General features: G+C 45.2%; 1 protein-coding gene and 1 long non-coding RNA gene across 2 annotated transcripts in view; one reads left to right on the plus strand and one right to left on the minus strand.

The window, feature by feature from the left end:
* The window catches only part of LOC138672307 (uncharacterized), a 159,617-nt gene that overhangs the window by 33,106 nt on the left and 112,293 nt on the right, over positions 1 to 14,218 (minus strand). The window lies entirely within an intron of this gene.
* Positions 11,885 to 14,007, plus strand: LOC138670941 (uncharacterized). The gene is made up of 6 exons (XM_069758734.1): positions 11,885 to 11,980; positions 12,059 to 12,133; positions 12,261 to 12,365; positions 12,456 to 12,657; positions 12,751 to 12,910; positions 13,016 to 14,007. The coding sequence occupies exons 1-6, from the start codon at positions 11,936 to 11,938 to the stop codon at positions 13,929 to 13,931; spliced, it is 1,503 nt and encodes a 500-aa protein (XP_069614835.1). The 5' UTR covers positions 11,885 to 11,935; the 3' UTR covers positions 13,932 to 14,007.

The raw sequence follows: 14,218 nt of genomic DNA on the forward strand, positions 1-14,218 counted from the left end.
AATAGCTCATTTTTTTGTGACCATCAAGATTGAGTAAAATTGTACAATAATGGAAGGTAATGTTTTATTACTTTTGGTGTTTTATATAAATCTCCATTTTATCGTTAGGGACGATTTATGTCTTGGCTTCCAGGAGGTTTTACCTCAAGGCTGTCCCCAGGGAATGGGATAGGGCTGTCCATAGGGGAACCACCACAAGGCATAGATAGGAATACAGTTTAGCAGCAGTCAGGGTAAGATATAGTTAAGCGCTTGGGAATAGGCCACATGTTGGGAAGGGTTTGTTCAGATTAAAAGGGGAAGCACTTCCCAGTTCAGGAGAGAAAGTAAAGAAAGTAGAAAGGAGAGAAAGGAGAGAAAGTAGAGAAGTCTCAAACAGTGTGAGGAGTGACAGGTTCAAAGTCAGTGGATGCATAAGAAGTGAAGTGTCCTATCAGTCTCAAGTCTCCTAAACAGGGGCAGTCCAGGGCCTAGGGCCCAGAAGAGGCATCCGAGTCCATGGCCTCTCCCCTAAGTGGAAGAGGTTGGTCGGGTCATAGCGAGAGGGAAAGATGGTGGGCCTCAGATAAGCGGTAATGCTGTATAGGAAATTACTAGAACCAACAGAGTCTCTTGAGGTGGGGGCAGGTTGGGCAAAATGGAGGCAAGAACTGATAGTAAACTGGGCAAAGGTAACACCAAACGGAGGGGATTCTGTCTCATTCCATATGTATACAAATTCCACAGTAAAGCCAAACATGTTAAACAGGACACAATGTCTCCTGTTTTTGTTGGCAGCTGTATCCAGTCCCAAGGATGGGGAGGTAACAAGGACTTCCTAACTCCCTAAGTGAGTACAGAACGAATCCCACAGCAAAACACACACATGACAGGATCCTGTTTAGAAGAGGGATTCCACAGTGAAGAGAAGTCAGAACTGGCCCACAGCCCTGACCTCTCCCTTCAGAGGCATAGACAGCGAAGGCGACTAGCTTAGCTATTAAAACATAGAATAATTGGTATAACTTATGGTAGAGTAAGACCCCAATTAATCAAAGCAATTTAACATAGTAACATAGTTATTAAGGTTGAAGGAAGACTTTAAGTCCATCTAGTTCAACCCATAGCCTAACCTAACATGCCCTAACATGTTGATCCAGAGGAAGGCAAAAAACAACCCATGTGGCAAAGAGTAAGCTCCACATTGGGGAAAAAAATTCCTTCCCGACTCCACATACGGCAATCAGACTAGTTCCCTGTATCAACTCCCCATCAAGGAATCTAGTATATATACCCTGTAACATTATATTTTTCAAGAAAGGCATCCAGTCCCCTCTTAAATTTAAGTAATGAATCACTCATTACAACATCATACGGCAGAGAGTTCCATAGTCTCACTGCTCTTACAGTAAAGAACCCGCGTCTGTTATTATGCTTAAACCTTCTTTCCTCCAGACGTAGAGGATGCCCCCTTGTTCCTGTCTCAGGTCTATGATTAAAAAGATCACCAGAAAGGTCTTTGTACTGTCCCCTCATATATTTATACATTAAGATAAGATCACCCCTTAGCCTTCGTTTTTCCAAACTAAATAGCCCCAAGTGTAATAATCTATCTTGGTATTGCAGACCCCCCAGTCCTCTAATAACCTGGGTCGCTCTTCTCTGCACCCGCTGTAATTCAGCTATGTCTTTCTTATATACCGGAGGCCAGAACTGTACACAGTATGCTAAGTGTGGTCGAACTAGTGACTTTTATAGAGGTAAAATTATGTTCTCCTCATGAGCATCTATGCCTCTTTTAATGCATCCCATTATTTTATTTGCATTTGTAGCAGCTGCCTGACACTGGCCACTGAATATGAGTTTGTCATCCACCCATACACCCAGGTCTTTTTCATTGACAGTTTTGCTCAGAGTTTTAGAATTAAGCACATAGTTATACATCTAATTATTGCTTCTACCCAAGTGCATGACCTTACATTTATCCCCATTAAAGCTCATTTGCCATTTATCAGCCCAAGCTTCTAGTTTACATAATTCATCTTGTAATACAATATTGTCCTCCTCTGTATTGATTATCCTGCAGAGTTTAGTGTCATCTGCAAATATTGAAATTCTACTCTGAATGCCCCCTACAAGGTCAGTAATAAATATGTTAAAAAGAAGAGGGCCCAATACTGACCCCTGTGGTACCCCACTGCTAACCGCGACCCAGTCCGAGTGTGCTCCATTAATAACCACCCTTTGCTTCCTATCCCTGAGCCAGCTCTCAACCCACTAACACATATTTTCCCCTATCCCAATTATTCTCATTTTATGTATCAACCTTTTGTGTGGCACCGTATCAAAACCTTTTGAAACGTCCATATACACTACGTCCACTAAATGTTCCCTTGGTCTAGTCCGAAACTTACCTCTTCATAGAAATTGATCAGATTTGTCTGACAGGAACGGTCCCCAGTAAATCCGGAATTCTGGCAAAAATATATTGCTTTGAAAAGTGGCAAAAATTTTGCGTAAGTCAGAGTTGAGTAAACATTTTTGTGACTTTGCCTTTTTACATCTGTTTTTCCCAGCCCTGTCAAAATAAGCGCAGCTGGGAAGCAAGGGGGGATGGCGGGGGGAGGGGGGGGCGGCATGATGCACCAACTCATCTAATTTATGACCAGCTGAGTCCTACACCAGAAATCTCACTCCAGTGCCTGACTCCAACATTCCTCATAATCAAGTCAGAGTGAAAATCACCAGTCTTGGGGAATTGGGGCTCCAAATTAAGCAAGCAGTCTAAGTCACCCCATGTCACTGTCACATTGTACATACAGTCTAATCTGTGGACAGCATGGCATATAGAAGCAGAAGCTGTGCAGAATGATTTATAGGTTTGTTGGAAAAGATTTATTGTAACTTGTATTTTATTAACTGAAATCCCTAGTGTATGTATGCATATGAGTCTATTGGGCGGTCTTATTCAGTGACTGACAGTTATCTCTGCAAGCACAGTCATACAGTGAAGACTGTCAATCACTGAATAGTAGAAATGATCAGTTCGACTTGCAGCAAATAAAATCCAAGTTCAAACAGTTTGTGATTCAATTTATGCAAACTGCCAAGAAAAAGATGCTGGGTGTCATTTTTCAAACTTCTGAAGAGTCATAGAGTGGGCAAATGACGACATCTGTAACCAGGTGCGCTTCCCCACAATGCCCTGCAACTATCACATGGTCTAACACAGCCATTCCAAGGTAATTGAACCACTTGAGATTTGCCGTAATTAAATCACATAGATCACATGTACATTTTCTTCCCTAGGACCAGGTGATCCACACAAAAGCACGGATACTTGTCTGACTTTGAGCCGAGTCTTCGATCAAACTTGCCATTGCAAAGCTATGGGTCTGTGGCAAAAAATTGGAGAGCACTCAGATGCTATCTATCTGTGTGCTGTGATTTTTTCACAAGCTTGTTAGATATGAAAAGCTTGAGAAACCTTCAACTTTTTTATTTTTCAACCTATAAAAACTGATACTCTGATAAAAAAATACTGTCGTGGACCTTTTTTGCATATGAGAAAAATCACTGCCATCTAAAGACCCATGTACTGAAACTTTTGCCATAGAAACATACATAAATCTGATCAGCTCCTTCTGCTCTATAGCATCCTGTCTGCAAATCAGAGACCATATTCAACACGACAGGTTCTATTGATGATTACTGTGAACCTTCAACACAATTTAAAGGAAAAATTCAAATAGCCTCAAAGTTCTATTGTTACTCTATTGTTATTCATTTCATGATATGCCTTTATAAGGGGTCAGAGCTTTATTTATCCGATACAGACTCAAAATCCCTTTCATAGACACAGGCTTAAAGGGAGCCTGTCACCTGAATTTGGCAGGACAGGTTTGTCATCATATGGGTGGGGTTTTCGGGTGTTTGATTCACCCTTTCCTTACCTGCTGACTGCATGCTGGCCGCAATATTGGGTTGAAGTTCATGCTGTGTCCTCCGTAGTACACGCCTGCGCAAGGCATTGCGCATTGAATTAAACACCCGAAAACCCCGCCCATATGACCGCAAAGCTGTCCCACCAAATTCAGATAACAGGTTCCCTTTAAATACCATGCTGTGTTTGCCTCAGTCCTACTGCAAACCTTCTCTATTCTTCCAACCCAAACTCAGGGTACCAAACAGTCATTTGGCTTTAAGGGTCACAAGTTTGGATAAAAGTAGTGCAATGGTGGATTCCTATGATTGCGGTGATATGCACTGAACTGACAGCTGAGGGCATAATTAGTAATAATGTTTCATTTCAGTCGCCCGCTCTTTCATCGCCTGCTCTTCCTGTACCCCCCTTCCCACCCAGTCCTTTAATTTTTTTATTTTTTCCATTATATTGGGTAAAACTTTTTGCATCTTGACTAGTGTTGAGCGACACCTTCTGATATTGGGAAATATCGGATCGGATTGGATCGGACCGATACTCAAAAAATATCGGATATCGCCGATTCCGATACCGGAAACCAATGCAAGTCAATGGGACACAAATATCGGAATGAAAATAAACCCTTTCTTTCCTTGTAGGTTAAAAAAGATCTGTGGTTTTGCTGTGAGAAACGCTGGAGATCGGGAGGGGGGAAGAGTGCGTGGGCGGAGTGTGGGCGGTGCGTGGGCAGAGACTGTGTGTGTGCGAGGAAGATGTGCGTGTCTGTGTGTGGCAATCGTGAAGGTCTGCGGGGATCGTGGGGCTGCTGGGGGTCTGCGGTGGGCTGTGGGGCGTCTGTGCCGGGCTGTGGGGGGTCTGTGCTGGACTGTGGGGGGGTCTGTGTTGGGTTGTCGGGGGTCTGCGGTGGGCTGTCAGGGGTATGCGGCGGGCTGTGGGGGGTCTGTGCCGAGCTGTGGGGGGTCTGTGGCGGCTGTGGGGGGTCTGTGCTGGGCTGTTGGGGGTCTGTGTCGGGCTGTGGGGGTCTGTGCCAGGCTGTCGGTGGTCCCTGCCGGGCTGTTGGGGGTCTGCAGCAGGCTGTGGGGGGTCTGCAGCGGGCTGTGGGGGTCTGTGCCGAGCTGTCGGGGGTCTGCGTCGGGCTGTCAGGGATCTGCGGCGGGCTGTGGGGAGGTCCTTAGGGGTGTGTGCGTGTGCAGGCATCGTCCGATGGGACTACAAGTCCCATAGGGCTATGCCTGCTACAGTGACAGTGATTGACACATTAGCAAATGATGGCACATACAACATACAACATATGACAGTACATACAACATATGACAGAACATACAACATAAAACAGTACATACAACATACAACATATGACAGGGCATACAACATACAACATATGACAGTACATACAACATACAACATATGACAGAACATACAACATATGACAGTACATACAACATATGACAGTACATGCAACAGAACATACAACATATGACAGTACATACAACATATGACAGTACATGCAACATACAACATATGACAGTACATACAACATACAACATATGACAGAACATACAACATACATACATATAGATATATAATACATACAGTACATTCATACAGTACATACATATAACATACAGTACATATAACATAGAAATCATACTCACCATCACTTGTCACTTTGTTCCTCGAAGCCAGTGTCACCTGTAAAAAAATATTAAAATAACAAACAAACAATATACTCCCTGATCCGCAGAGTGTCCCACGACGATCTCCCGTGGAGAGCATCAGCATCAGCTGATGCGACCACTCTCTAGAGGCTCCAGAAATACAATGACGGGGGATGGTATCCTTCCACACTGTATTCCTCCGCCACTGTAAAAAATAGTCTCTAGTCTCACTTTTGGCACTGCTGTGTGAGAAAGTTCCCACACAGCTTTTGCCATAGAGTGAGACCAGTGAACTAAGGTAACCTCTCAGTGATGCACTGCAGGAGCCATTGTCTCCTGTCAGTGTGTAACTGGAAGTCCTATAGAGCAGTGACAGCACCCGATGTCACTGTTCTATAGGGGAGATCATCATGGGACACTCGTTATTAATTGGACTGCGTCAGACAGGGAGTATATGGTTTATTATTTTACGTTATTTGCAGGCTCTAAAGTGTGGTAAGTATGGTGAAATTAAGAATAATAAAATTCTTTTTTCTTGCTGTGTCTTTATTTTGTTTTTAACTCTTTCACTACTCTAGGATCAATAATGGATAGGCGTCTTATTGACACCTCTCCATTATTAACCCGGCTTAATGTCACCTTACAATAGCAAGGTGACATTAACCCCTTATTATCCCATATCCCACTGCTACTCGAGAGTGGGAAGAGAGAGGCTAAGTGCCAGAATTGGCGCATCTTACAGATGCGTCATTTCTGGACCGGCTGTGGACTGGTATTTGTAGACGGGGAGGCCAATATCCATGGCCCCTCTCTAGGCTATGAATATCAGCCTGCAGCTGTCTGCATAGCATTTCTGGCTATAAAATATAGGGAGACCCCACGTCATTTTTTTGGGGGGGTCCCCCTATTTTAATAGCCAGTAAAGGCTTCGCCGGACAAAAAGAGTTCCTCTGTATGTGTTTTGCGTCTGGCGGAAACAGCTTTTTTGACGGATCCAGCAAAAATGGATGAAATGTGTGGCCATCAGACGCAATCCAGCTCTAATACAATTCTCTGAGAAAAAACGGATCCAGCAGAAAAAAAAAATCAAAACTCACTGGATTGTGCCTGACGGCAAAAACCTGATGTGTGAAATTAGCCAGATAGATAATTGGATAGAAACATCTATGTATCTATAGATATATCTATAGATAGACATATCCATAGATAGGCAGATGTTGATTAATGAGCACAAAGAAAAAAGCGGGAAAAAAAAGGCGTGGGCTCCCGCGCAATTTTCTGCACCAGAGGCGGAAAGCCGATGGCCGGGGGCCAATATTTGTAGCCTGGGAAGGGGTTAATACCCATGGCCCCTCCCAGGCTATGAATATCAGCCAGCAGCTGTCTGAGTAGCCTTTACTGGCTATTAAAATAGGGGGACACCCTCCAAAAAATGATGTGGGGGTCCCCTATATTTTATAGCAAGAAAGGCTATGCAGACAGCTGCAGGCTCATATTCATAGCCTAGAGAGGGGCCATGGATATTGGCCCCCCGGCTACAAATACCAGTCCGCAGCCGCCCCAGAAATGGCGCATCTGTAAGATGCTGTCATATGTTGTATTTTCTGTCATATGTTGTATGTTCTGTCATATGTTATATGTTGTATGTACTGTCATCCCCCCAGACAGCCCGGCACAGACCCCCCACAGCCCGGCACAGACCCCCCACAGCCCAGCACAGACCCCCAACAGCCCGCCGCAGACCCCTAGCAGCCCCGTGATCCCCGCAGACCCTCGTGATCGCCACACACAGACACGCACATCTTCCCTGCATGCACACAGTCTCCGCACACGCACCGCCCACACTCTACCCACGCACTCTTCCCCCCTCCCGATATGCAGCGTTTCTCACAGCAAAACCGCACATCTTTTTTAACCTACAAGGAAAGAAAGGGTTTATTTTCATTCTGATATTTGTGTCCCATTGACTTGCATTGGTTTCTGGTATCAGAATCGGCGATATCCGATACTTTTTTGGTATCGGTCCGATCCAATACGATCCGACATTTCCCGATATCAGAAGGTATCGCTCAACACTACTCAACACTAATCTTGACCCTTTTCTCCTTTTCATCCACAGAGTGATAATGGTTTATTCTCCCGTTTATCTGATTCTAGTTTCACTCCTCTGTCTTTTTGTGGCTGGAGGCATGTTGTCCCAACCTCCCTCCTTAAGTATTTTGTTAATGTAATAATTGGTAGTTAATAATATTTTATACTGTATATAGAGAATATTTTAAGAATATGTGCAATCCTGTCATCCTTTAACTTGGGTAATATAGTTAATTTGTTTTGTGATATATGTTTAGGCAGTATTATTAAAGGTCAAAGCCGGCGGTATTTGATAAATTGGTCTGTGGATTGGAATCGAAGGCAGACATGCACGCCGGGAGACCAACAGTCAGCAAAATCTGTCTTAATAATTGCTGTGACCAACTTCCTTCCCCCAAAAGGTAGAATGTTTGTGCCTTATTTTTATTATACCCTGAAACCGGGAAGGGGGGAAGAGGGCAACAGCTATATGGGTGTCTTTCGGCCTGTTAGCAGTCTTAGGCTACTTTCACACTAGCGTTAACTGCAATACGTTAAAATGCGTCGTTTTGCAGAAAAAACGTATGCAGCAAAATATTTTGCTGCATACGTTTTTTCCCCATAGACTTGTATTGGCGACGTATTGCGACGGATTTGCATTCGTCGGTATACGTCTTTCGACGGATGCGTCGAAAAGAGGCGACACGTCGTCTGGAAAAAAGAAGATTGTAACGTTTTTTGTCTCCGCCAATAAAACGTGTCTCGGCGCATTCGTCGGCATGCGTCTTTTGCTAGAATGAAAGTCTATGAGCGACGGATGCGTCGAGACACGTCGTACGACGCAATGCAGCGCTGCAATACGTTTTTTTCTACTGAGCATGCTCAGAAACAGGTGTTTTTATCTAAATGGCCAGACATCCCCAAATCTATATAAACCTGGTCTGGGCCTTCAACCCCCACATATGCCAGCAAGACTCAGAGAGAAGAAGAAGCCTCCAGCCAGCCGGACACCAAGAGCCCAGCCTGGACACCAAGAGCCCAGCCTGGACCCCAAGAGCCCAGCCGGACCCCAAGAGCCCAGCCTGGACCCCAAGAGCCCTGCCGGACACCAAGAGCCCAGCCTGGACACCAAGAGCCCAGCCGGACCCCAAGAGCCCAGCCTGGACCCCAAAAGCCCTGCCGGACACCAAGAGCCCAGCCTGGACACCAAGAGCCCAGCCGGACCCCAAGAGCCCAGCCTGGACCCCAAGAGCCCTGCCGGACACCAAGAGCCCAGCCGGACCCCAAGAGCCCAGCCTGGACCTCAAGAGCCCTGCCGGACACCAAGAGCCCAGCCGGACAGCAAGAGCCCAGCCTGGCAGCAAGGACCAGACACACTACAACAGTGTGAGTATATTGCCATTTGTGTGTGTGTGTGTGTGTGCGCATTTGTGTATGACGTACTGACTATAGCAAGAGCTTATAAAACCTGAATCCAACCTGAGGCCTGCCGTCATCCTGCAACAGCCATTGCCATGCTACAGTCCAGATCCACCGTGAGGCCTGCCACTGTGAAGATATCAAGCTCCAGCCGGAGGACTGATGGCCGTGTGTGTGTGTGTGTGTGGGTGTGTGTGTTTATTTTTGTACTGCTGTGTGCTTTTCTATGTATGTGTTCACGTGCCTGCACCTTATTATGCCTTCGTCAATATTGCGACTGTTCATGTGTTATGCTTGCGTTATGACTCGGCTTGCAGGTATGTTTGTGTGCGTCTTGTTGGTTGCATGTGCATTTGTCAATGCCATATTGGTTAATATTGATTTTTGATGTATTTACTAATTAAGGTACCGTCACACTGAGTGACGCTGCAGCAATACCGACAATAATCCGGATCACTGCAGCGTCGCTGTTTGGTCGCTGGAGAGCTGTTACACAGACAGCTCTCCAGCAACCAACGATGCCAGTAACCAGGGTAAACATGGGGTTACTAAGTGCATAGCCGCGCTTAGTAACCCGATGTTTACCATGGTTACCAGTGTAAAAGTAAAAAAAAAAAAAGGTAAAAAAAAAAATATCCGCTGTCTGTCCCCGTGCTGTGCTTCTCTGCATTGTGAGCGCCAGCCAGCCGTAAAGCAGAGCAGAGCGGTGACGTCACCACTCTGCTTTCCGGCCGCTGTGCTTATACAGGGCAGAGAAGCAGAACGCCGAGGGACAGACAGCGGAACATAAGTATGAAGTGTTTGTGTTTTTTCTTACTTTTACACTGTTAACCAGGGTAAACATCGGGTTAATAAGTGCAGAGCCGCGCTTAGTAACCTGATGTTTACCCTAGTTACCAGTGAACAAATCGCTTAATTGGCGTCACACACGGCGATTCAGCGATGTCTACATAAAGTCCAGCAACGAAATAAAGTTCTGGACTTTCTGCAGCGACCAATGACATCACAGCAGGATTCTGATCGCCGCTGTGTGTCAAACTGAACGATATCGCTAACCAGGACGCTGCAACGTCACGGTTTGCTAGCGATATCGTTCAGTGTGACGGTACCTTTAAGGTACCGTCACACTTAGCGACGCTGCAGCGATACCGACAACGATCCGGATCGCTGCAGCGTCGCTGTTTGGTCGCTGGAGAGCTGTCACAAAGACCGCTCTCCAGCGACCAACGATCCAGAGGTCCCCGGTAAACCAGGGTAAACATCGGGTAACTAAGCGCAGGGCCGCGCTTAGTAACCCGATGTTTACCCTGGTTACCAGCGTAAAAAAACAAACAGTACATACTTACATTCAGCTGTCTGTCCCCTGCCGTCTGGTTACTGCACTGAATGCTGGCCGTAAAGTGAAAGCAGAGCACAGCCACAGCGGTGAGTCATCGCTGTGTGACTCACCGCTGTGCTGTGCTTTCACTTTCACTTTCCGGCCAGCAGTCAGTGCAGGAACCAGACGGCAGGGGACAGACAGCTGAATGTAAGTATGTACTGTTTGTTTTTTTACGCTGGTAACCAGGGTAAACATCGGGTTACTAAGCGCGGCCCTGCGCTTAGTTACCCGATGTTTACCCTGGTTACCAGCAAAGACATCGCTGAATCGGTGTCACACACGCCGATTCAGCGATGTCTGCGGGGAGTCCAGCGACCAAATAAAGTTCTGGACTTTATTCCCCGACCAGCGACATCACAGCAGGGGCCTGATCGCTGCTGCGTGTCACACTGGACGATATCGCTAGCGAGGACGCTGCAACGTCACGGATCGCTAGCGATATCGTCTAGTGTGACAGTACCTTTAGTATAGTGTTTTGTGCACCTTTTTTTTTTTTGTTTATTAAAATGGATGTATTATTGCAAAGTCTAATGGTCTGCAGCTTGAGGTTATATTTTTTTTTTTTAAATTTACTTAACCATTCCCATTCGATGTACTTGTATTTTAAAATAAAGAGCATTTCTGCTCCATTGTGATTTAAAAAAAAAAAAAAAGAAATAAATTATATATTAATAAAATGTTTCTTAAAAAATTGTCCGTAGTATAATTTCTTAAAGGTAAATTTAAATCAGGTGTATGTACCAATGGTTACACATGCAATACAGAGTTGTTTGAGTGGTCATTTTTTAATAAAGGTTATCCTTTGAAATTTTATTTCGGGGAGGTAATTGTGTTTTTTTTTTAAAACATAAAAATATTTTTAAAGGTGTCTCACAGTTTACCTTTTTTTGTTTTTGGGACATGGAAAAGAATGGTATAACGTGCACCAGTTTTTGGGTTTGGGTGTTCACATATTTTTCTCATTTTAACATGGTGTTTAGTGGTAAACATTACCTATTTCTGCTTTGGTCTAACTTTCAATCCATTATACTTATTATATTGCAGATAGAGTAGGGACCACACTGACCGGCATAAGCCACCTGGACCACAGCCACCTGGCCCACATCCAGAAAATCTGAAAAGTAAGTTTTGAAGACCCCAAATCTGCTACTTCAATGTGTAGAGCAGATTGCAAGTGTCTTTTAACTTACAGACCTACCAGGACCACAGCCACCTTGACCACAGCCACCTTGACCACAGCCACCTGGACCACAGCCACCTGGACCACAGCCACCTGGCCCACATCCAGAAAATCTGAAAAGTAAGTTTTGAAGACCCCAAATCTGCTACTTCAATGTGTAGAGCAGATTGCAAGTGTCTTTTAACTTACAGACCTACCAGGACCACAGCCACCTGGACCACAGCCACCTTGACCACAGCCACCTTGACCACAGCCACCTGGACCACAGCCACCTGGACCACAGCCACCTGGACCACAGCCACACAATGTCCTCTTCCGGCAGCCCTCCTCCACAGCAACAGCAGGTATCGGTAAGTAAAAAAAATTTTTTTTTTTTTTTAAATTTACATCATTTTGAGTCACTACATGCATTTATTATGTTTCAACAGGAATCAGAATCCGATGAGGAGCTGTCGGAAGGGACCGAGACGGGTGGAGACATCGAAGTGGAGGAGGAACCAAGTGTAAGTAGTGGTGAAACACTTGCTTCACACATCACACTGCACCGTACACAAAACAGAATTTCATATATAACGTAACACAGAAAACATATACATACATTAAAGCTAATTTTTTTATCCTTTATTTCAGTCTCCTGCTGCTGCTGCTGCTGGTGCTGCTGAACGTCCAGCACAGCATGAAGGTTCTCCCAGGCGCTCCCAGAGTCGGCGGACTCGACGCCGCGGTCGGCCATCAGTGAGTCGGTTTTTTGTGGGGCTTCAATTGTTAATTTTTTGCTTTCAGTCTACTAATTTTTAATTCTTTCTTTTTTTTTTGTTCTAACAGGCTTCACAGTGTGCTCCCGAATACGATTCAGATATCGATATTGAAGCCCTCATCGAGGAGGTTCGTGAACGGGAGCCACTGTGGAACATGGCTGACCGCAGGCATGCTGATACCAGTGTCACCCGTCGGCTCTGGTTGGAAGTATGCCGGAACATCTTTGCGAGGTGGGAGGACCTTCTTCCACAGCAGCAGAGCAAACTATGTAAGTATTCACTTTTCAGTGATGTTTTGAGCTGAATGTAATGTCTTGCATTTACGAATATTTTTTTTTTTTTCTTCATTCCTGTCTTCACAGGTACCAAGGTTAGGAAGCGGTGGCGGTCATTGAGGGATCGCTTTAAGAGGGAGTTTAACGAGGAGATGCAGGCCCCGAGTGGCTCAGCAGCAAGGAAGAAGAGGAGGTACAGATATGGCCCGAACCTCTCCTTCCTGAGGGAAACCATGCTGAGTAGAGTGTAAGTATTCAACATCACAGTAAGAACCTGTCTAATCACAAAACTTTTGTTTCAGTCCGGCCTTTTTCATATCAATATATTAACTTATTTTTTTTTCTTTCACAGCACCTACTCCAGCCACCGTGCGCCTGCATCTACCTCTGCACCCTCTGAAGCGATCCCTCCTGAGTCCGCCACCGGGGACCACGTCGGTAGGCCCCACACCTCTCACCCCTCTGTCCCCTCCACTTCATCCGCCTCTACCAGTGGAGTGCAGCCTTCCTTACTCGCATCTGATGGTCAACAGATAGCGTTCCCTTTACCCCACCCCTCTGACCCTGCCACCTCTACACCACCGGTAGGTTCATGGCGGCAGCGTCAGAGGGGTCAGGAAAGGAGCTATGCTCCTGAGTTCTTGCATCTAAATGCAGGCTTCCAAAATTCATTTAAAATTTTGGGAGAACAAGTGACTGCTGGTTTCAGCATGATGCAATCACGCATGAGTGAAAACCACCATGAAATCAGCAGTCGCTTGGATAGACTGCATTTAGATGTAAGTCAAGCTCCAGCCAATCTTTTTTTTCAGTCCATGCTCAGGAGCATGGAAAAGCTTTCTTTTGATCAGCAGATGCGGGTAATGAATAGCTGCCATAACGCTCTGCTGAAGGTAATTAACGAACCCCAATCTACCCCCACACCTCCCCACACATCCCAGTCCCAATTTCAACACCATGCCCCACAATATCACCGCCAGTCCCAATATCCACATCACTCTCAATATCAACATCAGTACCAATACCCAACCCGGCCCACAACCCAAATGTATTCACCCGTGTTTTCTTCATCTTTGCCCAGCTTTACTTCCCCAGTAAGTTTTCCACCTACCCCAACACAACACCCCTCTGGTCAGCCTCCTGTTTTCCCCCCCCCTTCCACTACAGACGCAACAGGTAGGGTTTCCCCAATCCCACCTACCGACGTGGTCCAACCTTCCAGCCCCTCCTCCCATAGTTACTCCACCCAACAATACCAGGACCTGTGAACCTGGAATGTACTTGTACATATTTTTTTTTTGCCAAAAAAAAAAAGGTTCTTTAAATTACCAAAAAAAAAATTGTGTGGGAAAATTACCCACAAAAAATATATTTTTTGAAATAAACATAATTCTGGTTTACAATCTACTGTGTGTGTGTGTTCATTAATTAAGGTAAATATGAAAGGTTAAGTGAAAAGAAACACCAGACGTTTTCAAGGTTTAACAAAATGGTTTTATATTATATTAGCAAGCAAACCACACACACTCTTTTTTTTTTTTTTTTTTTTTTTTTT

This window comes from Ranitomeya imitator, chromosome 3 (assembly GCF_032444005.1).
Source record: "Ranitomeya imitator isolate aRanImi1 chromosome 3, aRanImi1.pri, whole genome shotgun sequence".
Lineage (NCBI taxonomy): Eukaryota > Metazoa > Chordata > Amphibia > Anura > Dendrobatidae > Ranitomeya > Ranitomeya imitator.